Genomic DNA, 24,090 nt, shown 5'->3' on the forward strand with positions numbered 1-24,090 from the left:
GAGTAGGTGGACTTCTGGCAGCAAAAGATGCAGAAGGACCTCTTTGGGTAACTCAGCTAAAAAGTCAGGACTTCAGGGACAATGCATGAAAGGTACGCAACCTCACTTTTATGTCATACATTGGCAGCTAATAGCCACTTTTGTGCATTCCCAACTTTTGTGTACTATACTGTAGGTGGACGATGCTCCTGCTCTAGACATTCATTTCCATGATTAAAGTAGGTTGATCCGAGTTGATTTGGTTGAGTTACGCTCACACAAGATTATATCGGTTGAGCTACATCGAGCGTGCTTTATGTTCAGAGTGATGTAATCTCTCTTTGACTGCAGCTCAGTCAAATCAGCTCGGATCAACCTACTTTAATCATGGAAATGAATGTCTAGAGCAGGGGCATCGTTCCCATGCAGTGGATCTCGCAACAATGATGATTGGATAAAAGTGGCTGTTAGCTAGCAATACATGCCTGTTCCTAGATGATCCATAAAGTAATTATACAATGACCCTTTCATTCATGCAAACGTAGCTGTGTTACACAACACGACCCTCTGCATCTTTTGCTCTGCCAGGGTCTAGCTACTTTACATTAAACAAAGACCACTCCTCATATAGCATCACGCTTACAAACATAAAGGTGCCTGTATCTCCAAACTTTACAATGAAACGTGGGGTTTCGAATAGAGCAATGTGCTCGGCTTGGCCAACGGCACCTTGTGTGAAAGTTTCACGTTCAATGTCGCAACTAGCCCAAAAAATATTTTTTGGTCGTCGTCGTAGAAGAGGTCGACCCCCGGATCCAGTTTGGCTGGTGGTGACATTGCGAAATCTGGGATTGGCCATGATGAACATGAAACTGGCACCCAAGGTGCAGTTGGCCAAGCCGAGCACATTGCTCTAATAAAAACCCCACGTTTCATTGTAAAGTTCGGAGATACAGGCACCTTTATGTTTTTACTATGTTGTAAGCGTGATGCTATATGAGAAGTGGTCTTTGTTTAATGTAAAGTAGTATGACTATAGTAGAGCAAAAGATGCAGAGGGCGTGTTTGTGTAACTTGAGTCGTTCAGCACAGGCGATGCATGATTCCTGTACACTATTGAGGAATAGTTCAAAATGCTAACTAATAACCTAGTCCTCCCCTTCACCTTTGTTGCCCAATCCCATGCATGTGAACGATTGTCCTACTCCAGCTCATCATTTCCATCATTAAACTTTCTTGATCCGAGAGGATTTGACTGAAAAACGCTCAAACACAGAAGTATTGCCCAATATGAGAAAAATCATTTTGCAAAGTTATTTGTAAACTGCCAGCTAGCAGCCCATTCCTCCCAGCCATCTTTGTTGCCCAAATCAATGCATACGATCGATTGTCCTGCACCACCCCATCATGCCCATCCTTCAACTTTCTTGATCCGAGAGGATTTGGTTGAGTTACGCTCAAACACAGAAGTATCATCCAATTTCAGAAAGATCAAATTGATTAGTTATTTGTAAACTGCCACTTGATAGCCCATTCCTCCCAATCGTCTTTGTTTCCCAATCCAATGCATGTGAACGATTCTCCTGATCCAGCCCATCATTCCCATCATTTAACCTTCTTGATTCAAGAGGATTTGACTGAAAAACGCTCAAACACAGAAGTATCATATAACTATTATTAATTTCCAGCTCTTCCACTCCCACCTTCTTCCCTCTTTCTCTCATTCTCAACTGTTGCCCCATTCAAGTATACAACTACCACCTGCGAACGATTGCCCTGCTTCAACCCATCATGTCAATCCTACAACTCTCTTGATCCGATTGTCTTTGACTGAATGGCAAGTCCATGGCGTGTACACAACTTTCTTGCCATTCTTCTACAACACACGAGCCTCTTCTCTCTTGGACACTCCTCTGCCACAATCAAACGTAACAGCATTCATTCCAGCAGTTGCCATTTGCAATGTCTTTACTTGATTGTCTCAAGTTACTTGCAGCAACCTTCATTGCGACCTTTTTTACGTGGACAGCAGATAGCCATGGTATAGAAGCAGCTTTATTTACGTGCAACAGCTCGCTTTGATACAAAGGGATTCCTATGGATGATGCCATATCAGCTATCAAGAAAACAAGCAATCTTCAACTGGTTGAGCTGTGATAGGGATGACCAAGAAGAGGATACAACCGCCTGATGGAAAAGGAAGCATATCAGCAACGTTACTGGACTTGCAATGGTATGGTTATGATGGATGGATGGGATCATGATGTGCAGCAATGAGAAATCTTGTAGTGTTGCTTGGCTACTTGATACATACTCAGCTGGAAGGAAGGATCTCATCACGTGGATACCGCCGAGGATTATGATGCACTGGATGGAATTGACAAGAGGGCTTGTATCTTTGACGAAGGGGATGTGTTACAGCCATGGATGGTATTGGAATACTCAAGTCAAATCATGCAGCAATCATGGATGAAGGGTGTGTATGATGACAGCAGCAACCAAGAATAGAATGACACGTTCTTCCCTGTTTCCTCTGTTATGTAATTCACCTGTATCTTATTCAATTTGTAATGCTGTTCCTTTATCATGTTTACTTTATAAATGCCCACGCTACAATGTGCTATTCTTCGACTTTTCTATTGAATTCAACACAATATTTAAAAGGAACTCGTACTATAGCTCATATGGGGTGTTGCTACGAATGTATTAGATTTCGCCATGACTGGTCGCAATGATCGTCAATGAATAGCTTTATGTGGTACGTGGTCTAATACATGATGGCTATCCCGAATCCAACAATCAATCAGCTGTGTTGCATAATGTGGCGTAGTGATACCAAATGCAGCAAAAATCAGTGATACCTTATAAGCTCTTGTAAACGCGTTTCAGGATCAATTTGCCTTTGCTTTTTCACTCTCTACATGTTGAGCTCTCACCATCACCAACCCATCAACACCATTAGCGACACATTCGGCGGCACAACAACCATTCAGGAATTGGACTACTTGAGAAGTGAATTCCACTCGGGTGTCAGCGCCACACACAACGGCCAAGAAACCACAGCAGTCAGGATATTCGACAACGTACTCGCGTATGCACACAAGAACTTGCTTATGCCTTTACTCTTGCGGCGCTCTGTTTTATGCCGAGAAATGGAGAACCTTGAAGAAGCTTTGAGCAGTGCACGACAAGCCATACAACTCGCCCCTACCAACGCTGATGGCCACATTGCTGCGGTACAAGCATTCGTTGCACAAGGCAACCTTACAGCCGCTCTAAGGCAATGTGACATAGGATTGTCTCCTTTCTTTCCCAGAGATAAACGACACAAGGATCTCCAATTATTACAGCAACAGTTATATGAGCACATCAATCATGCAAACCAATGGCCACTTGATGATGGGATAGTCGAGCGTATCATCCACATGCTTTATTTCTCGGACAGACTACGCTTTGCTGCCACATGTCGACATTGGCGTAATCGGATATACAACCTTCCAGCAACATGGGAAGACGTTGCCATCACTCCAAGAATCTCCCATGACAACCCTTTACTCAAGTATATGACAACATACAAGATACGCCATCTTGCTATATCCACAGAGAATCGTTTACCCCAAGAAGTATATGGTCTTTGGAATCAGCTTGAATCCCTTGGTAAGTTGACCTTTATTAACAATAGCTCTCACAAAAACTCACATATAGATTGTATTTAGAGATCATTACAGGAAAGAGTGGAATGGCCATCCCTAGCATCAAATTGGCAAGGGCACTCGTGCTTCAGAACAGGGCAACTTTGAAACAGCTTGAAGTGGAAGTGGATACCGTGGATCTCGAACCCTGCGATTTGTTCGATGATTTATTGGCAATGTGTCCCAACCTCACACGTCTCAAGATGCATAAGCACCTTCAGCCTTTTCCCAGGATGTTTATCAATTGGCTTGTAGCTCCTGCCCATCCTATTCCACTTACACAGCTCATCTTTGTCAACGGCGAATTGAGTTGGTTGAAGCATCTGATTCCAAAATGTCCTCAATTACAGCACATAGCTTGCGTTCCTAAAAGATATGGATGGTATGATAATGAGGTGCTCGAGCTTGCCAACCACTATTGCCCTTGCTTGCAAAGCTTTCGTGTGGGTGAAATAGACCATCTTCGTGCATTTCCCGACAACTCTTTGGTGTATAGGACTGATGTCGCTCAGCCTACTATTGGGATGGATATTATTGTTAGTTCCATGGATAATGCTGCTTCACACTTTCTGGAGAGGAGCCACCTTACTTTGGAAGGACTAAGTCTACCAGTGGATAGCTTGTATCCTGTATTCAAAACATTGGTCACATTGGCACAAGTGAACGTTCCAAGATTACGCAATCTTGATTTACGCAAGTCGAGGCTAAGGACACAATATCTATCTTCGTATGACTTATCAGTGATCCTTCAAAATTGTCCTGTACTCGAGGTGTTGTGGATTGCAGATGCAGCGGTCGTGGATGATAATTTGCTGTACAGCTTGCATCGCGTGAGCAGATTGAGAGATTTGGAAATGACCATCATGCATGCTTTGGATGGGAAGGAGAGCAACATATCAACATCTGGTTTAAATCTCTTATTCAGCACTGCGTCTTATTTACGAGATGTGCATTTGATCTTGAATCAACCTGTATCTATCACAAGTTGCTTGTCATGTATCGCTCAATCCTCGTCTTTGGTTAATCTGAAGTTGACGTCTCAAAAGAACGTGGCGTTGGGTGAACTAGAAGGATTTGCAACTAGTTTATGTGCACCTTTACAAACACTGAAAATCCAATCGACCTATGGCGTAGTTGGTGTGGACAATGATAACTTTACACCCTTGACATGCATGCCCCATCTTACACACGTTGAACTTACACCATGCTGGCAATCATTTGAAGACACAGTGAATGCATTCTTAAAGAAAGATTTCAACAACAAAACTGATATGACCATCAAAATGACTTCGAAGCCAATCTTTGTATTTGCATACCTTCCTGTTAAAAAACATGTTGCGTTGCGTATAGAGAGAAGATGTTTACAACAATATTAAAGTGCCCCATCAATCCCCGAAATAAACAACACCAACATTTGCATTGATTCAATATCAAACTTTTATGAATGTATTGTATGGATGGGTGGTGGGTGGGACTGGTAGGCTGAAACGCGTGGTGGTGTGCGTGGTGGAATTGGATGTCAGCAGCAACGGGAGAAGGAGGTTGAATTGATTATGGACTCCTCACTGTTGCTTCGCAACCACACGCTCTTTTTCCTATTCACACACTATTGCAACTTTTCCAACATGGCATCAGGAATCAACGCTCTTGACATGGCCCTTGACGATGTTATTTCGCAAACGGGAACCAACAAACGTAGACAGCAAAGCAATCGTGGTCGTGGCGGCATAAGCAAGCCTTCTCGTGGCGGTTTTCGATCAGGAAACAACAGCTACTCGGTATGTTGCGTATAGTCCAATCATCCGTTTCCAATGCGCCAGCACAAGCACAGTCGTACGCATACGCACCCAATATTACGCTCAATCTCAGTGGGCAACCATGTCATGTGTGTGTTCGTGTCTCTGTGTGTGGTTGTGTTTCATTGCGTTCATCTTGTTCAGTCGTCTATCACACTTTTTACACGCACGCACTTTTTATCCGCTTGGGAGGATCGAACAGTATACTTGAATCACCCCTGATGGGTTCAGGTGCATATTTGGTGTGATAACGACATGCGATGCATTGTGCTCTTGCTTTTCCCCCCTTCCACCCCTTTCATCAAATCCACCCTTTCACCCTCTCACCTTTATCTTTTTTCTTCCATCCAAAAGCGCGCTCCTTATGGTTCAAGACAGCAAGATCGTAACGCTCCATCCAGCCAACCTGCTGCTAGAACGTCGCGTACCAACTTGATCGTATCCAACTTGCATTACAATGTCACAGAGAGTGATCTTTATGTAAGTCATATATAGGAGGAGGAAGAGGAAGAAGAGGAAGAGGATTATTATCGTACAAGGAGATAACATACATCATATAGGAACTCTTTGGTCAAATGGGCCCTGTGAAACGTGCATTCTTACATTTGGGTCCTTCTGGTGGTTCTGCAGGTGTCGCTGACATTGTCTTTTCTTATCCACCCGACGCTGAGAGAGCCTTGGCATCCTATAACAATGTTGAACTTGATGGTAAGTCATTGTGTGGGGTGTGATTTGCCAAGCCAGATAATAATAATGTTCATTGTGTGTTATATTTAGGTCGCCCCATGCGTATCGCCTTTGCTACCTTGCCTGGTGTTGCACAACAACAACAATCTGGTGGTCCTATGAGGCGGCCCATGCGTGGTAGCAACCGTCCTCAACGTGGTCGAGGTGGCAACCGTCGTCGTGAAAATCGACCCAAGCCGTCCGAGGAGGAATTGGATGCTGAGATGGATAGTTACATGGCTGGACCGGTAAGTAGGCAACTAATGATTGATATTGGATACAAATTGTATTGACATCTAATTGATAGAATGATGATCAGTAAATGCCAAATGCCTAGTACGAGAAACATTTTTGTATAAACGATCGAGATTGAAATATAAAGCATTGAGACAAACGTATTTTTCGCATCTTTTACTTGGTCGCCGCATAGTCTAAAAATAGCACCATGCGCTCGTTTTCTGTTTCTGCTGGTGCTTTGCCTAGTCTTTTCTTTTTTCTTATACTCCACACGCCTTTTCGCTCTTCCTTTTTGTCATCATTGAATTCAAGGAGTAGACCTGCTTTCTTTCCGTATGGCTGCTGCTGTCATTGCAACTTCTCCACACCAGTCAACGGGGCTGCGTTTTGCTAACTCATTCTGGGTAACACCTTTTCTATTTGACACCACCCCTTCCCCCCGACTTTTGTTCATTTCGAATACAATAGGATCCAAGCGATCGTGGAGTCGACGTTATTATCGAAAAGCTACACAATTCCAAGCAAACTTGTGAAGAGATCAAGAAGCTCTATGAAATAAGGTACAGCTTTATACATATACTGCTCCTGTACCCATGGAAACCACCCCTTTCTCGTTTCTTTCCCCACCCCCCAGTGCTTCATTATATAGACATGCATGCAAATGAGCTTACTCGGATATATAAACTAGGTCACAGATCGAAGAAGACTATGGTGAACGCTTACTCAAGTTATCTCAATTGATTGTCGGCCAAGCCGAGGAAGGAACGTTATCCGAGTCATTGTCGCATATTCCCAGTGCTTTGGAAACAACGGCTCGTGCACATTTGGACCTCGCCCAGCAGCTCAAACATCAGTTGGAAGCACCATTGGATGGTTTCTTACGCGAACAACGTGAATCACGAAAACAGGTATGCGTATCATGTCAAAACATAGCTCATAGCTGATACTCACGGGTTGCTGTAGCATCATCAGCAGATTGAAAATGCTAGGCAACTAAAGAATATGCATTATACCAATGCAATCAAGGTACACAGGCCATTTCCCCCTTTTTCTCAATACCCCTTATATCTAATCAACACGATGCACAGGCCAAGGAATTCTATACTGCCGAATGTACCAAAGTGGCTGGCATGGAAAAGTATCTACGAGAACGAGGATCTGAAATGACTGAGGATGAGATGCATCAAGTAAGTGTATCGATTAATCTACTATTGTAGTATCATCCATTGACGATTTGGTTGTGTTGTAGATGAAGGAGGAGATTGATGAAGGTCGAAAGATGATGAATGCAGCGGAACAAGAATACCGGCGTGCTGTTGATGTCTTCAACTCTGTGACAAGCGATTGGGTGGCAAGCTGGAGGGGAGCATGTGACATTTTCCAAGACATGGAAGAGAAGCGGATACACTACATCCATGGTAGCTTACGCTCGTAAGTGTTGATTTTTAAAGTGGAGGGTAGTGTACTAAGCTTCATGATTCGTATAGATTTTCAACCATGATGTCCAGCGTGTATCTCGTGGATGATCAGGTAGATGGTGCATTGTTTATTGGTTGTCATGTGCTGTTTTTTTAATCAAATGAGCAAAATAGTGCTGTGAACGTATTCGAACAACATTGGAGCTGACAGATGTGCGTAAGGATATTGAAGAGTTTGTTACACGATACGGTACAGGCAATGTAATGCCAGGTAATCCATAGCATTTCATACCTTGAAAGCAGCTGCTAATCCAATGAAAATAGATGTCATGCAATTTGAACCATTCTCTTCGATGGATATACAAAGTACGCCTTCTTCATCTATTCACCATGGCCCTGTGCTCGAAACAAAGGAGCTACCACCTATGCCAGAGTCTGTGAATGACAACAATGACCCAGCACCAACCACGGAGCAGCAGCATGTCAAAGAACAATCACATGACGATTCCCAGGGAGATGCAATGACCACGGCTATGGCTGAAGTTGAAGAAATGCTCAGTATCCCAGAATCTAAACCACCAGCAGAAACGAAATCGACACATGAAGAAGTTGTTGTTGCACCCAAGTCGACGACAAATGAACAATCAGCACCAACAATCGATGAACAGCCGAATACAGAGTCAAAATCAACATCCGATCAACCTGCTAAGGAGGCACCAGTTGCTATGGATACCAATGATAACGCTGTCAAAGAATCCGAATCATCCGCAAAGGAAACGGCCGTTGCCATGCAACCCGTGATTAATGAGGACCATGCACAATCCACATCAGTATCCCCTGAAGACCCACCAATTCCTGCAACACCACCTTCGCCCGTTAATGTGGATTCAAAACAACGAGAGGACCATGAGGAACATGCATCAGCTGTTGAGCCTGCAGTTGCTGTGGCTGCTGCTGCTGTTGCTGCTGTAACTACTACTGGAATGGATCTTTCAACAAACAATGATGCACAGCAACATGATTCAACATTACAAGATGACAAATACAAACCAATGCCAAATCCCGAATTTCAAAGTGGTTCTTCAACTTCGGAGCAAAAGCGAATGTCACGTGTGGATTCAGGCAATGACATGCAAACGAGCGTTGTGGATCCTAAACCAGCCGATGCTGTAGCAGCGACTACTTCAGCTGATGCATCCCATCAAGAGCTGAAACCTACCACGAGATCACTTGATGCCACTGTTGCAGCCGCTCATGAAACGCAACCAGCAAACGATTCGATTCAAGGTGTGCATTTATCTGATCCAGCACCTTTATCAGCACCAGCAAATGATAAAAATGATGATGATGGATCTACAGAGAATGATTACTCTCTTCCCCCACCTAAAGCTGAAAAGTGGGTCATTTCATCGATTCGTCGTCCTCAACAATTGCCAGTGCGTGTACAAAATGTGCGCATGAGTATGAATGCAAGTTCACCATCTCTCACAGCTCCTGTTGTTCCTGAACCTGATAGCCGGACACCCACAGCTAGCACGAGCACGGGTAACAAGTTCCATCGTCCCAATGCTCCTTTAAAGATTGAGATACCCAACAAGCCCACATCATCACCTACCACTACACGTAACAACATCAACACAAATCCACATCAACAACAACAGCAACAACAACCATACCAACAACAACAAGCTCCACAAGCCGCAGCACAACAAGTAATTGCAGCTGGTCGAGCACATGCTCACCAAACACAATCATGGCAATCCCCTGTCAACCCATCACCCAGTCGACGTTTTAGTGCAATGGATGGTACTCGTTGGCAACAACAACCTCCTTTGGAGCCTCTTGAGCAACCTCTATATGAAATTGAAGGAGAAGGACAACAACCCAGGTCTCTTACAGATGCCCCACGACCTTCAGAGTCTGCCAGCCATCACAAAAAGGGACATCTTAGTTCCTTTGTTAAGGGTGTTTTGAAATCGGACGATAAGCAAGATAAGCGTGCTAGTGCATTAGCAGCACCTCTTTCGAGTACGGCTGATAAGAAAGAAAAGCGATTTTCAATGAACATCTTTGGTGGCAAAAAGGACAAACGCCAGCATAAGCAATTCAACGACGATCCTCCACAACAACAACAACAACCTGTCATTCTCGAAGATGAAGAGGTGATCCACAATAGCTTGGGTTCAAGAAGCACGCCTGTTTTGTCTCGACCTGTTAGTGCTGTCCCGGTGATGCGATCCATGAATAACAACTATCAGTCATCACCATCGCCACAACGTATGATGCAACAACCAGTACCATCCTCATCCACTGGAAAAGCACCTGCTGCTCCTCGACAGGACCAATTGGAAGATGGCTCACCTATCATTGAATATGGTAAAAAGTGGATCGTGATTTGACATGCCATGAGCTGACAATGCCTTTTATTCTTAGTACGAGCCATTTGGACCTACGAAGCCAAGATTCCTAGTGAAATGAGCTTTATGGCTGGTGATCCATTGGCTGTGATTACCAAACAAATAGATGGATGGTGGCTCGCCGAGCTTATGGATCCGCAACGACGACAACGAGGTCTTATTCCTGGCAACTACATGGAGCCGATCAATTAGCGTGTACCATAACAACAATCCTATTACAACAACCCCATTCAATTAATAATATCAATTTGATCATTTCATGTGAGAGAGTTTTATTCTTTGAGGAAAACAACAAAGGAGTGTTTACAAAGAGTCTCAGCTATATTGAACATGCCTGGTGCCTTGGATGTGCGTCATTTCGGATGGGGGGAAAGTCTATAGTGTGTTTGTTTTTCACGCTCAGTCAACGCTAATGGACTTTTATAGTATTCGGCTTAAGCGTGGTCACCGCCGAGGAAGACCCTCTCTTTGACAATTGACTATTGAATCGGAGAAATGGTTGCAGAAGAGGAAATTGACCCGCTCAAACTGAAAAAATCCGGTTGGTCCATCCCCCTTCATCCCCACATTTGTATAAAGGGCGTCATTCAGCTTTTCGTTTACAAACGCTTTTGCTTCTTCCTCTCTTTTAACACAACATGCTGCCTCAAGACGAAACCAATCAATGCGTCGTTTTACGCGAAAAGAACAACATTGTTATTGTAAGCCTAAGTCAATACATAAGACAAATGGAGACGTGTTGTATTGAGATCATTGTTGCTCCTATCAGGAAAACAGACCAATTCCCACCTTGAACACCGGCGAAGTACTTATCAATGTCAAGGCCACTGGCATTTGTGGTTCGGATGTACACTATTGGCTCCATGGTGGTATTGGTTCATTCCAACTCAAAGCACCTATGATTTTGGGACATGAATCTGCTGGTATTGTGGCAGCTGTTGGAGAAAATGTAAAGCACTTGAAGGTTGGTGATCGTGTTGCTTTGGAACCTGGTGTAGCATGTCGTATGTGCGATCAATGCAAATCAGGTCGTTACAACTTGTGTCCGGAGATGGCCTTGTAAGTGTCTCTTTAATTGCTGCTTATGGAAAGTGAAAGGGAAAAAAGGCTCACGATCACTTTTTTGTCCCAGTGCTGCCACTCCCCCCATTGATGGCACCTTGTGCAACTACTACAAGCACGCTGCCGATTTTTGTTTCAAGCTTCCAGACCACGTGTCACTTGAAGAAGGTGCATTAATTGAACCTCTTTCAGTGGGTATTCACGCTGCTCGCCGCGCCAACATTACTGCTGGTGATCGTGTTATTATCTTTGGTGCTGGTCCTGTGGGTTTATTATGTGCTGCTGCTGCTAAGGCTGCTGGTGCCGGTCATGTTACTATCACTGATTTGGTGCCTTCGCGTCTTGAGTTTGCAAAGACCTATTGCACCGATTCTCAAGTTTTACTTCAACGTCCCAATCCTGGTGAACCCAATATGGATTACGCACGTCGTATGGCAGCTGCCATTCTCGAGACCGAAGAGCTTGCCGATGCTGTGATTGATTGTACCGGTGCAGAGACTTGTGTCCAAATGTCGGTATTGCTTTCTAAAAATGGTGGTCAGGTCGTATTGGTTGGTATGGGATCTTCTGTTCAAGCCTTGCCGATCTCTGAAATTTCTTCACGGGAGGTGGACATCAAAGGCATCTTCCGTTATTGTAACGTAAGTGATAACTTGTATGATTGAATCCATATGTGTATCTCACAATCCATCTTTGTAGACTTATGGTACTGCTGTCAAGATGCTTGCATCAGGTAGTGTGGATGTCAAACCCCTGATCACCCACTCTTATCCCCTGCAAGATGCTGTCAAGGCATTTGAGCATGTCAAAGAAGGTCGTGATGGTGCCATCAAAGTGCAGATCTTAGGTTAAACTTGGTTTTATTGTTCGTTTATTTTCCCTTTCCATCACATGCATTCCTCCCCCCAACCCTCAAACGCTGATCAAAACATCATAACCACACGCACGCATTTACCGCCACCATGTTCATTTATACACCTCATGTTTCCACCTACTACTTTGCTTTTTATTTCCTTCCGATCATGTTTATATACAAGCGATATCAAAGTGATAAACCACCTGGGAAAAGCATTATACGTTATTGGGACTTGTATTCATTTTGATTGCCATGTTGGGAAAAAATGAAAGAAGAGGCCGGCTCCATTCCGGGATCATCTGACGCACTGCTGTGTCACGGGATTGGACCAACCAATAATAGGACATGTGCCGAGTTGGATGTTTAGCTTGATGATCCTATTGACGACAAGAACGCACAATGATCTAAACAATGAACACACCAAGGAGGTGGCGAATATGATCTGATCCTATGACAAGGTCACATGTGCACATGGCACAATGGACGTTCGTTGAATGAAACACGATGGCTCCCTTGTTCTATTATTGTTGTCAAGGATACGGGATAATTTAGGCCGTCCCACTCGTTTTTGGCAAAGATGGCCATGTTGCACATACACGCCACATAAAAGGGAAACGGCGTTGGAAAATAGGGTAGGATTCATGTTGCAAAGAAATAAAAAGAGAGTGCACAATGAAACAAACGCCAACCAAGCCTGCGAATATCCAGTCGCATGGTGCCAAGGTTGCACGGCAACATGATGCATGTGTAAGGAGGCACATCACAATGTCAGAGAGAGTCACACTTGCATATGAATGTGTGGAGAAGAGCAAAGAAGTTGATTCTTCTCTCTTTTCTCATTTGAATGTCTTACTATCCATGTACGTGGTTGGTTGTATGTCCCCCTTCAAGGTATTAATCTTGCCTTTCTTTTTTAGTGTACAACGTCAATCTGTATGGTTACGGTTATCAAAATCCTTTCTATGGCCAGCTGTATCCATCCATGACCCCACCTTATTACTATGGTGCAGCAGGGTACTATCCTTCATCATACTATGGCGGATACTATGGGGTGCCTTATCAAAGGCCTGGTCTACTACGTGGAATTATGAACCGACTCCGTTATGGATCATACTATTACCCACCACCTTATTACGACTATGGACGATACTATCCAGAGATGAATCAAGTGAGCACGGTTAAAGATCTTTGGAAGAGTAACGAGTATTATTGATACAGCCACCAAAGCGTTGGACAATGACATTTCCCACAGCACTACTTTCATTTGGCCTCATCTTTGCATCCCATGTATTCTATAGTAATATCACACAAACGCTCAACCCATGTATGGGAAGCCCTTTGTTATATATACCATGTTGGCTAGTTCCAAATAAATCATTCCTTGTGCATAGTATCTTCCCCTTTATTTCGGGTGTGTTTCCGTCGTCTGCCAAAAATGATTTCTCATGTGGGTACAGTAGGAGGAGCTTACATGTCATACCAAAACAAAGAGCAATGTGACATCATTCAAGAATAAGGTGATCATTAAGTATATATATACATCTTGGTCAAATCATTATTATCGCACACGCATATTGTGAAGTAAATGGGGGTATAAGCGGCTATCTAGTCCTTGTTCTCATAGGGCAATAAGTACGTAAAGAAGCGCGGATATGATTCCCACAACGATGGCAAGTGAGAATTGAAAGGATTTTGTCTGCAAAAGCGATTCGTTAAATGATTGTCTCGTTATCCCCCAATGCCACAACGTGTGTTACCTGCATGAAATCAAAAAGGGAGGGTTTCCTGCTTTGTTCAAGATGCTTGATCCGCTTCTCCAACATCATGCATTTGGTCTCGTATTGCTTACACCGCTCCTTTTCCATTGTCAAATCCTTGATTAGCCGTGAATAGCGTTCCTCAACATCCTGTGAATTGCGTTTGTCGTTGTTGTCTTCCTCTCCCTGCTGTAAAGTGTTGCCAGCTGTTTTATCTTTGCTGTGTTCTAGTGTGCGTATGATGCTTTCAAGTCGCCTAAGTTCTTGAGATGCTGATGATATTGCTTGACTTTGATGCCGACATTTCTCAGCGTAAGACGTCAATTGTGCATGTGCCTCATCCAATTTCCTTTGCATCTCGATATTCCTTGCATCCTATTAATGCCAATCAGATAACTTCCTTATACAATCGCTCCTTCACAATGATCCCCCAACGTACCGCCTTCGTTAATCTCTCATCTTTGAGTGCGGCATCTCCAATTGCTTCCTTTGCTGATAATAGTTGTTGCTCAACGTCTTTGGAGCGCTGAATCTCTTGCTATTACAATAAATGAATGTCATATGATTAACACACGCGCGTTTCCCGAAATCACCCCGTTACCACAAAGACCTACTTGTAGCTTTCCCAACAACAATTCCCAATTCCGAGCAGACCACTTTTCTGATGATGATAGTTGCTTTGTGTCGCTGGCATTTGATGCTGTGGGTGAAGATGTTGATGAAGTGGAGTTGGAAGATGTCGAAGATAAAGAAGATGTGGATGATTTCTTATGCAGCTATATTCACATAGGTGTGAGACATCATACATCATCCATATCTCCCATATACCTCTTCTTTACCTTATGATTGCTGTTACCATTTGCAAAACCAACAGTGAGATCCTTGAGCATATTGCTATCCACCTGGGAAAGCGATGTGGGAATAATATGGACTTGACACGAGACCTTGTGATAGAGGACTAATTGTATTGTAATTAGCGAAAGCTTGATCCACACACACACACGTACGTTAACATACTTGACCCATCATCTTGTGAGATATCTATACCGAATTCAACCTGGTCGGCCGGCTTTAACTCCATGGCTGGGCTCTCTTCATTCTCGTTTGATAGCCGTTGGCCGTTTAAAAAGGTGCCGTTACTTGACTTGACGTCCTTGATGTATACCTGCATCGATCCCTCGTAAGAACCCCTCGTACGCACATATATCTCCTATCACTTTGTGGTCTATACCTTGCCCTCTTCAGACCATATTTCAGCGTGTGTCCTTGACAGCACCTTGGAATCAAAATACCCGTTCAATGGCCCTGGTGTCGTTTTGGATGATGTCTGTCGACCGATTCGTATACGCATGTTATCTCGCAACTCGAGTGTTTTGGTCTGAAACATAACATGGCGTGGTTGCAGCACCACAGTGATCACTGTGCTCCCGTTGGATTGTAACATCAAGAACTACGTCGAAGGTGTTAAGGCCAATGTAACTAGGGAGCCATGTCGTTGGCAACTTACTAGCACAGTATGTTGGAATGAGGCGTGCTTGAATACAAAGGAGCGATGAGGGAAAAGGAAAGCAAGATGAGCAGCAAAGTATCACGAGAGAGAAAAAGGGTCGTTGCCATACAACCATCCACCCCCCCCACACCATGTGCACTACTCCGGGTCCCCACTACACGCGCGCTCGCAGAAATGCTTGTCATGCAGCAGTATATTACATGTCTCACTGTGTTATCCAAATCTCATTAAAGAGTGATATCATTAGCTATCCTTCGTATTACATCATCCTTTATGTAACCTTGTTAGCTCATTTCGGGTGTCATATTGTTGTTAAATGGGTAATTTTTTCTCATCATGTATCTTGCTCTTAGAGTGGATACATCATTATTAATCACTGAGCTATGCTTTCAATCGTTTGTCTATTCCACATGCATTGATCCGTGCGCAACAATATCGGAGACATTGTCAAATTCCCATTCATGCTGATAAATGATTACTATGTAATTGCTCACTACTAACAACGTTTGATCCCTATTATGTATACATACGTTGAAAATGACATGATGACAAATACAATGGTAGAAAGTTTATTTACAGTAGCTCATATTGTATAGTGGATGCGGATAATCGATGTTGAGTGTACCGGGAAGATGACTCAGAAAACAGGCTTATCCCAAGGAAAACTACCATAATTAGCATTGGCATTGAGGAGGAGGAAGGCTGTGCTAGATACTAGCTGTCATCATCAGTGATTCATATAAAAGAAAGCCATCCCTTGAGCGAAAATGAACCATAGCATTTGTCTTGTTTCATTATGATCACTGAACAACGTCCCCTTGGCCTTTTGGAAAAATACCAGATCTCCAAGCTTATTACCAAATGCTATGGATCAGTGACAGGCACAGCCTTGTTAAGACACAACAGCCCTGCACCGGCCACTGACAAGGAAGCTATCAAGACGTTTTATCTGAATAGGCTATACCCCGCTGTATCCCGCCTTGTTCAAAAACATCCACAGCTCACTATGATTGTACTCGATGCTGATAAGCCAACCGCTCGATTTGCCACTTTATCATCCTTCAATCTTGCAGCTATGGTGAATGTGAATTCCAATGTCAAGTTTTGGGAACAAGCTGTGATCGATGACATTATATCCACCGAGGTTGATAAAGAATTTGGTACCACCTTTCAAAATGGTCCTTTATGGAGCCTGGGCATTGATACACACCCCGAACGTCCCCACGAATGTGCCATCTCTTTTACCTTACACCACGTGATTGGTGATGGCAAGAGCATCATGCTATTCTGGAAAGAGTTATTGGAGCAGCTCAAGGATGGTGAAATGGTCGATAGCAGCAATGGGTACCAAATTGATATCATGGAGCTCCATGTTATTAAGCCTCCACAAGAACACCGCAACCCAGTGATGCCTAATGAGATCAAGCTACCAGGTACCAAGGAGGACGAGTTAGCCATGTGGCAAGGAGACTATGAAGCCATCCGTGACAAGACCGCCCAAAAACATGACACAGCTGTACGCACGGTCGTTGTGGATGGTGAACATTGGCCCAAGATTGTAAAGAAATGCAAACAACATGGGGTCACTCCGCATGCAGCATTGATGGTTGCTTGTGCTCTTGCATTTGCTGAGTTGTATCCGGATCGAGTTGTGCGCACAATGACACCTGTAAACACGCGGCCTCTTTGTGATCCACCTGTACCTGAAGATGAAATGGGCAACTTTTTCGGCAACTTTTTCCGTTTCTGGCGACCTGGATTTTCAAATGGCAAATCTTTTTGGGAGCTTGCAATCGAATACCAAGCACGTGTGCGTGAAGGAAAAGCCTTTGCAGCTGGGTTTGCTAATCATTTCTTTGGCCATCTCAAAAACTTCCCTGAAGACTTCATCAATTACTGGTATTCCAATTGGGAAAAGTATCCTATGGGGCGAGCAGGCGGTATTTGTGTCTCTGACTTGGGGCTCATAACTACCAAACGCGTGACAAGCACAGAGTGGCAGCTTCAAGAAATCTTCTTCAATCAAAGTAGCCACATGTATACGCTTGCGCTCACTATTAACACCATTAGCACATCAACTGCTATGCAAGCTTGCGTCGCATGGCAACGCAACACCTTGGATATTTCAAAAGCCGATCGATATGGCTCTTTGATAGCTAAATACCTTATTCAATGCATAGATCAATAAAATCAACCGCCGACCCATCATTGTGATTCTGTATTCATGCATACTCATCCATAATAAAACCATCCTTTTTCAAACAGCATTTACCGTTTCATGTTGCTATAATGAATGATTAATATGGTCATTGCCCATATCTCTTTAGCACCAATCACCTCCTCAGACAATCAAACCATCGCCTTTATATGCGACATAGCCATTGGTAGCACTCCGATTCTTATGCAAATCATGTTTCACTCATTCTCCAATCTCATTGAAGTGCGCTACGCCACTGGCTACATACTCCCATATAATATCAAGCGTCTTTTTTTCCCTTTATGATTTGGTTATTGCCGTAGATCTCACATGGGGATATACAATAGACTTCTTTATAGGGGCGCAGTTGAAAAGTGGATAGCATGCTTTTTCAATCATGCATGACCCACAAGGTATAGAATTCTTCACCAAGAGCCGCTGATCTGTACTTTCACAGCGTGTACATGCGCCTAAAGCATAGCTAGACGCACCTTACCTTGTATTGATTCATGCAGATGGACGTTTTCTGGTGGTCGTTCACTAAAGAATATGGCATGATACATGTTAAGCATATACATAAAGTGATCGCGTCCTGATTTGATCAAGGATTTAACAGATGCGGATAATTGTTAATGAGTACTTCGGGTAAATGACTCAAGGGGCAGGGAGGAGCTACCATAATTAGCATCGAAATGGTGAAAATGGTTTTGCTGAGTAATAGCTGTCCTCTAAACGTGACTCATAAATGAAACTATCACTTGAACAAAGGAACCCATTATCGTTTTCTTTCGTTCCTTTGATGATCACCGAGCAACGTCCCCTAGGCCTTTTGGAAAAGTACCAAATCGCCAAGCTTCTTACAAAATGCTATGGCTCAGTGACAGCAGCCGCCTCGTTGCGACACAACAGCCCTGCACCTTGTGGTGATGATAAGCAAGCTATCAAAAAGTTTTACCTGGATCGACTGTATCCCGCTGTATCCCGTCTTGTTCAAAAGCATCCCCAGCTCACTATGATTGTGCTCGATGCTGATAAGCCAAACGCTCGATTTGCCACTTTATCATCCTTCAACCTTGCTGATATTGTGCATGTGAATTCCAACATCAAGTTTTGGGAACAAGCTGTTATCAATGACATTATCTCTACCGAGGTTGACAAGGAATTTGACACCAACATTCAAACTACCCCTTTATGGAGCCTGCGCATTGATACACACCCCGAACGTTCCCACGAGTGTGTCATCTCTTTTACCCTACACCACGTGATCGGTGATGGCAAGACCATGTCATTATTCTGGAAAGAGTTATTGGAGCAGCTCAAGGATGGTGAAGTGGTTGATGGCAATGAGTACAAAATTGATATTGTGGAGCCCCACACAATTAAACCTCCACAAGAACACCGCAACCCAGTGATGCCTGATGAGATCAAACCACCAGGTACCAAGGAAGACGAGTTAGCCATGTGGCAAGGAGACTATGAAGCCATCCGTGACAAGAATACCCAAAAACATGACACAGCTGTACGCACAATCGTTGTGGATGGTGAACATTGGCCCAAGATTGTAAAGACTTGTAAGCAACATGGGGTCACTCCGCATGCAGCATTGATGGTTGCTTGTGCTCTTGCATTTGCTGAGTTGTATCCGGATCGAGTTGTGCGCACAATGACACCTGTAAACACACGACCTCTTTGTGATCCACCTGTACCTGAAGATGAAATGGGCAACTTTTTCGGTGTCTTTTTCCGTTTCTGGCGACCTGGATTTTCAAATGGCAAATCTTTTTGGGAGCTTGCAATCGAATACCAAGCACGTGTACGCGAGCAAAAGGCTGATGCAGCTGCATTTGCTGACAAAGTCCTTGGTCCTCTCAAAAACTACCCTGAAGATTTTAACGACTACTGGTATTCCAATTGGGAAAAGTATCCTATGGGGCGAGCAGGTGGTATTGGTGTATCTGATTTGGGTCTCATATCTACAAAAAACGTAACAACCACCGAATGGCAGCTTCAAGAAATCTTCTTCAATCAAAGCACACATATGTACACTATTGCATTGGCTGTCAACACCATTAGTACAGCAACTGCTATGCAAGCTTGTATCTCATGGCAACGCAACACCTTGGATATTTCAAAAGCCGATCGATATGGCTCTTTGATAGCTAAATACCTTATTCAATGCATAGATCAATAATAATGAACCATCATCATCTCCCACTCTATATTATTATTAATAAAGTAACTATCTTACAAGAACTAAATCACAAAAAGAAAAGGATCATGTGTCACAACTTTATTGACAAGAACTATACAATCAACGTATAAAAAGGGAAGTGGGTTATACTATCGAATACAGCACAGCCTTTGTTCAAACACAATGAATTATTTCAGACCCTTTCTCCTTTACCACAGCGTTTACAAGTAAATGTATTCCTAACAATCTTACATTTGCCATATCATAGCCTCTCTGTAATGCAATGCAACAAGTGTATATACACGGCGAGATCCAAAAGGAAAGTCTTTAGAAACGAGATATCGCATTCACTGAAGTGTTCCTTTAACTCAACATCATTCCCAAGATAGGCTGAGAGGCACACCGAATTGATCCAATGGGAGAGATACTTCGATATTGAATGTTTCTATCCTTTGGGCGCGCGTTGTGTAGAGGTGGAGGCGTGTCAAAACATGGACTTGTATGATGATGGGTGTACTGGTTGCACAAAACATGTTGGTGGCGATCATAATATTGGATGCACCCAATCATTCGGATGACAGCATCATGCATGAACACATAAGCACAGGCTCTTTCCTCACAAGTTTCCTATACCCATTCCTTCCATCCCATGTACCAAACCAATATCCATATCCATAGCCATATCCATAAGAAGTTGTATATATTGAAGCACGTTGCTACACGTAAATAAAGCTGCTTCTATACAATGGCTATCTGCTGTTCGCGTAGAAAAGCTGTAGGCAAGTTGCAAGTAAAGAATGCTGTTTGAGGCCATGGAGTAAAGACCTTGCTAATAGCAATTGCTGGAATGAATGCTGTTACGTTTGGTTGTGGCAGAGGAGCGTGCACAAGCGTGGGTTGTGTCAACGCGTGTGTTGTTTACGCCATGGACTTGCCATTCAGTCAAAGACAATCGGATCAAGAGAGTTGTAGAATTGACATGATGGGTTGAAGCAGGACAATCGTTCGCATGTGGTAGTTGTGCATGAATGGGGCAACAGTTGAGAATGAGAGAAAGAGGGAAGAAGGTGGGAGTGGAAGAGCTGGAAATTAATAATAGTTATATGATACTTCTGTGTTTGAGCGTTTTTCAGTCAAATCCTCTTGAATCAAGAAGGTTAAATGATGGGAATGATGGGCTGGATCAGGAGAATCGTTCACATGCATTGGATTGGGAAACAAAGACGATTGGGAGGAATGGGCTATCAAGTGGCAGTTTACAAATAACTTACCAATTTGATTCTTCTGATTTTGGATGATGTTTCTGTGTTTGAGCATTTTTCAGTCAAATCCTCTCGGATCATGAAAGTTGAAGGATGGAGATGATGGGCTGGAGCAAGACAATCGTTCGTATGCATTGGATTGAGCAACAAAGGTGAAGGGGAGGAAGTGGCTGCTAGCTGGCAGTTTACAAATCATTTTGCAAAATGGTTTTTCTCATGTAAATGAACTCATGTGTTCGCTGCCCCGACCATTGTTCTAGGGCAGCTTATGTATTAAAGAAGAAGGCTTTTATTGTTGTGGATATGGATGATAGAGGTCTGCAGATTCATATAAAGAAGATGAATACTACGAGATTGTAAAATGGTTGCGTAAACGTGTATGTTTATTATAGGGTACTACTCCATAGGTAATGTTAATCCATTCAACGAGAAATAAAAAGTTTACGATCGAAGCAGCAATGCCTTATAATATTATTGTATTCATAGCTAAGAATCCTTTTTTCAAGCAAGTTTTATTTTTCTATCAGACCATCAAAACCAATCCTCATATTTATTTGGGACCAATCATCTCCTCGGGGCGGACCCATTGCTTGAATTGCTCCTCAGTCAAGACACCAAGAGAGATGGCAGCTTCCTTGAGAGTGGTACCTTCCTTGTGAGCCTTCTTGGCGCACTTGGCAGCATTGTCGTAACCAATGTGGGGGTTAAGAGCTATGCAATACCATCATGTCAACTATCTATCCAACATCACTCACAATAAAAGGGACTTACCAGTGACCAACATGAGAGACTCGTTCATGATGCTGTTGATCTTTTCTTCGTTAGCCTTGATACCAACAACGCAGTTCTTGGTGAAGGAGTTGGAAGCATCAGCCAAGAGACGCACTGATTGAAGCAAGTTGCGGATCATGACGGGCTTGAAAACGTTCAATTCAAAGTGACCGTTGGCACCAGCAAAGCTGACAGCGGTTTGGTTGCTATATAAAAACATCATGTTAGATCTCTGATGCATATACAAATGTAGATTGAAGAATATACATACCCAATAACTTGAGCACAAACCATGGTCATAGCTTCACATTGAGTGGGGTTGACCTTGCCAGGCATGATGGAGGAACCAGGTTCGTTTTCAGGAAGGGCGAGTTCACCAAGACCGCAACGAGGACCAGATCCAAGGAAACGGATGTCGTTGGCAATCTTGTGAAGGGAAACAGCAACAGTGTTCAAAGCACCATGGGCTTCGACAATGGCATCGTGAGCAGCAAGAGCTTCAAACTACATAACCCATTATTAGTTTTATGTACTGTATCCCATCCTCTTTCTCATCATCCATACCTTGTTGGGAGCAGTCTTGAAGGGCAAACCAGTGATGGTGGCAATAGCAGAGGCAACCTTCTCATCAAAGCCCTTGCGGGTGTTGATACCAGTGCCAACAGCAGTACCACCTTGTGCAAGGTTGTACAAACGAGGAAGAGTGGATTCGACACGCTCCAAGCCATAGTTGAGCTGTTGAACATAGCCAGAGAATTCTTGACCAAGGGTCAAAGGAGTGGCATCCTGCAAATGGGTACGACCAATCTTGATGATGTGGTTGAATTCATCGGACTTGGCCTTAAGAGCATCACGCAAAGTGGTCAATGCAGGGATCAAACGGCTGGTGATCTCAGTGACAGCAGCCACGTGCATGGCAGTAGGGAAGCTTAATACATGCATATACATGAGTACTTCATTTCCTTTCTCTTTTTTTCTTATCCAAATACTTACGTGTCGTTGGAAGACTGGCTCATGTTAACGTGGTCGTTGGGATGAACAGGGTTCTTGCTACCAAGCTCACCACCCAAAAGCTCAATGGCACGGTTGGAGATAACTTCATTAACGTTCATGCTAAAAGATACCAATGGTACATGAATAAGGGTGCTGTAATTGCCAATAGCTTACACTTACTTGGATTGAGTACCCGAACCGGTTTGCCAGACGACAAGAGGGAAGTGGTCCAAGAGAGTACCATCAATGACCTATTTCCAAGGTGTGAGATACCATAGCAACATGTATCCACGCGTTGTTTACCTCATCAGCAGCCTTTTGAATGGCTTCGCCAACCTTAGGATCCAAACCATAGGTCATGTTAACTTGAGCAGCAGCCTTCTTGAGGACACCAAAGGCTTGGATCAAGGGCTCAGGCATGCGTTCACGGGGACCACCAATGTCAAAGTTCTGAAGGGAGCTATATCCATTTTACTGATAAGAAAGCTTATCTCGGTAACACGTTCTATGCATCTTACCGTTGAGTCTGAGCACCCCAGTAGCGATCAGCAGGGACTTGGAGATCACCAAAAGTGTCGCGTTCAGAACGGAATTTTTGCTATGTGCAAGTACAATCAATCGTTGAGTACACAGGGCCTGTCAAAAGTATACAAGAGCGGGGAAAGGGTAATGCATAAGAATGAGGGCTCACCATGGCAATGAATGAGGTGCTGAAGGCACGGGCCTGACGAGTGGCAGCAGCTTTCAAAGGCTGAGAGGCGGTAAGAGCGCGCAACATATTGTACAAGACGTCAACAAAAAAAAGTGCTGGGGAAGAGGAACACCACGTTTCGGCGCTTTGTAGCAGGGGTGGCTATTCAACTTAACTCCGATTGTCCCTTTCTTCCTGCACTTCCCTTTCAAGGTGTCCTTGTGATCCGAGTCGATCCGTATGTGCACGTGCCAGTGAATGATGAGGCGACAGCTTCTTGAAAAAATCAAGGATCTTCTATTTGAATGAGGATGTAATGGAGATGGCCATTGTCGGAGGACCACCCAAAGCATCCTATTCCATCCCGACAAGTATGTAATCTCCCCACAACGACCCCATCCAATACCCCAATCATAATAAATATCATTTCTGGAGATGATGTAGAAGTTGGCCCTTTTCGCTTCACATACATATAACGATTGCCCAACGCATAGAAGTAAAGTCAAAAAGTTATTCCCATGGATCAATGGATGCC

At 43.6% G+C, this 24,090-nt stretch overlaps 9 protein-coding genes across 9 annotated transcripts; 7 read left to right on the forward strand and 2 right to left on the reverse strand.

The window, feature by feature from the left end:
• Positions 1–2,900: 2,900 nt before the first annotated feature.
• On the forward strand, positions 2,901–5,047 carry O0I10_001895 (uncharacterized protein; the record flags this gene model as incomplete). Its single annotated transcript, XM_058481984.1, has 2 exons — positions 2,901–3,636; positions 3,696–5,047. The coding sequence occupies 2 exons, from the start codon at positions 2,901–2,903 to the stop codon at positions 5,045–5,047; spliced, it is 2,088 nt and encodes a 695-aa protein (XP_058347115.1).
• Positions 5,048–5,296: 249 nt separating this feature from the next.
• On the forward strand, positions 5,297–6,515 carry O0I10_001896 (uncharacterized protein; the record flags this gene model as incomplete). The annotated part of the gene is made up of 5 exons (XM_058481985.1): positions 5,297–5,449; positions 5,822–5,947; positions 6,028–6,175; positions 6,245–6,441; positions 6,501–6,515. The coding sequence occupies 5 exons, from the start codon at positions 5,297–5,299 to the stop codon at positions 6,513–6,515; spliced, it is 639 nt and encodes a 212-aa protein (XP_058347116.1).
• Positions 6,516–6,765: 250 nt separating this feature from the next.
• Positions 6,766–10,457, forward strand: O0I10_001897 (uncharacterized protein; the record flags this gene model as incomplete). Its single annotated transcript, XM_058481986.1, has 10 exons — positions 6,766–6,834; positions 6,899–6,990; positions 7,119–7,338; positions 7,394–7,456; positions 7,519–7,617; positions 7,680–7,861; positions 7,918–7,960; positions 8,023–8,119; positions 8,173–10,224; positions 10,282–10,457. 10 exons carry the CDS (start codon positions 6,766–6,768, stop codon positions 10,455–10,457), a joined length of 3,093 nt encoding a protein of 1,030 aa, XP_058347117.1.
• Positions 10,458–10,903: 446 nt separating this feature from the next.
• On the forward strand, positions 10,904–12,179 carry O0I10_001898 (uncharacterized protein; the record flags this gene model as incomplete). Its single annotated transcript, XM_058481987.1, has 4 exons — positions 10,904–10,966; positions 11,035–11,324; positions 11,398–11,968; positions 12,027–12,179. 4 exons carry the CDS (start codon positions 10,904–10,906, stop codon positions 12,177–12,179), a joined length of 1,077 nt encoding a protein of 358 aa, XP_058347118.1.
• An 848-nt stretch (positions 12,180–13,027) lies between these two features.
• Positions 13,028–13,396, forward strand: O0I10_001899 (uncharacterized protein; the record flags this gene model as incomplete). Its single annotated transcript, XM_058481988.1, has 2 exons — positions 13,028–13,043; positions 13,101–13,396. The coding sequence occupies 2 exons, from the start codon at positions 13,028–13,030 to the stop codon at positions 13,394–13,396; spliced, it is 312 nt and encodes a 103-aa protein (XP_058347119.1).
• A 499-nt stretch (positions 13,397–13,895) lies between these two features.
• Positions 13,896–15,384, reverse strand: O0I10_001900 (uncharacterized protein; the record flags this gene model as incomplete). The annotated part of the gene is made up of 6 exons (XM_058481989.1): positions 13,896–14,315; positions 14,380–14,478; positions 14,555–14,716; positions 14,780–14,898; positions 14,958–15,105; positions 15,172–15,384. The coding sequence occupies 6 exons, from the start codon at positions 15,382–15,384 to the stop codon at positions 13,896–13,898; spliced, it is 1,161 nt and encodes a 386-aa protein (XP_058347120.1).
• Positions 15,385–16,246: 862 nt separating this feature from the next.
• On the forward strand, positions 16,247–17,638 carry O0I10_001901 (uncharacterized protein; the record flags this gene model as incomplete). Its single annotated transcript, XM_058481990.1, has 1 exon — positions 16,247–17,638. The coding sequence occupies one exon, from the start codon at positions 16,247–16,249 to the stop codon at positions 17,636–17,638; it is 1,392 nt and encodes a 463-aa protein (XP_058347121.1).
• An 808-nt stretch (positions 17,639–18,446) lies between these two features.
• O0I10_001902 (uncharacterized protein) lies at positions 18,447–19,838 on the forward strand (the record flags this gene model as incomplete). The annotated part of the gene is made up of 1 exon (XM_058481991.1): positions 18,447–19,838. One exon carries the CDS (start codon positions 18,447–18,449, stop codon positions 19,836–19,838), a length of 1,392 nt encoding a protein of 463 aa, XP_058347122.1.
• A 1,812-nt stretch (positions 19,839–21,650) lies between these two features.
• O0I10_001903 (fumarate hydratase, mitochondrial) lies at positions 21,651–23,642 on the reverse strand (the record flags this gene model as incomplete). The annotated part of the gene is made up of 9 exons (XM_058481992.1): positions 21,651–21,811; positions 21,872–22,077; positions 22,143–22,375; positions 22,436–22,799; positions 22,865–22,984; positions 23,045–23,115; positions 23,168–23,324; positions 23,383–23,462; positions 23,556–23,642. The coding sequence occupies 9 exons, from the start codon at positions 23,640–23,642 to the stop codon at positions 21,651–21,653; spliced, it is 1,479 nt and encodes a 492-aa protein (XP_058347123.1).
• Positions 23,643–24,090: the final 448 nt, after the last annotated feature.

Source organism: Lichtheimia ornata (assembly GCF_029851405.1).
Source record: "Lichtheimia ornata isolate CBS 291.66 chromosome Unknown scaffold00005, whole genome shotgun sequence".
NCBI lineage: Eukaryota > Fungi > Mucoromycota > Mucoromycetes > Mucorales > Lichtheimiaceae > Lichtheimia > Lichtheimia ornata.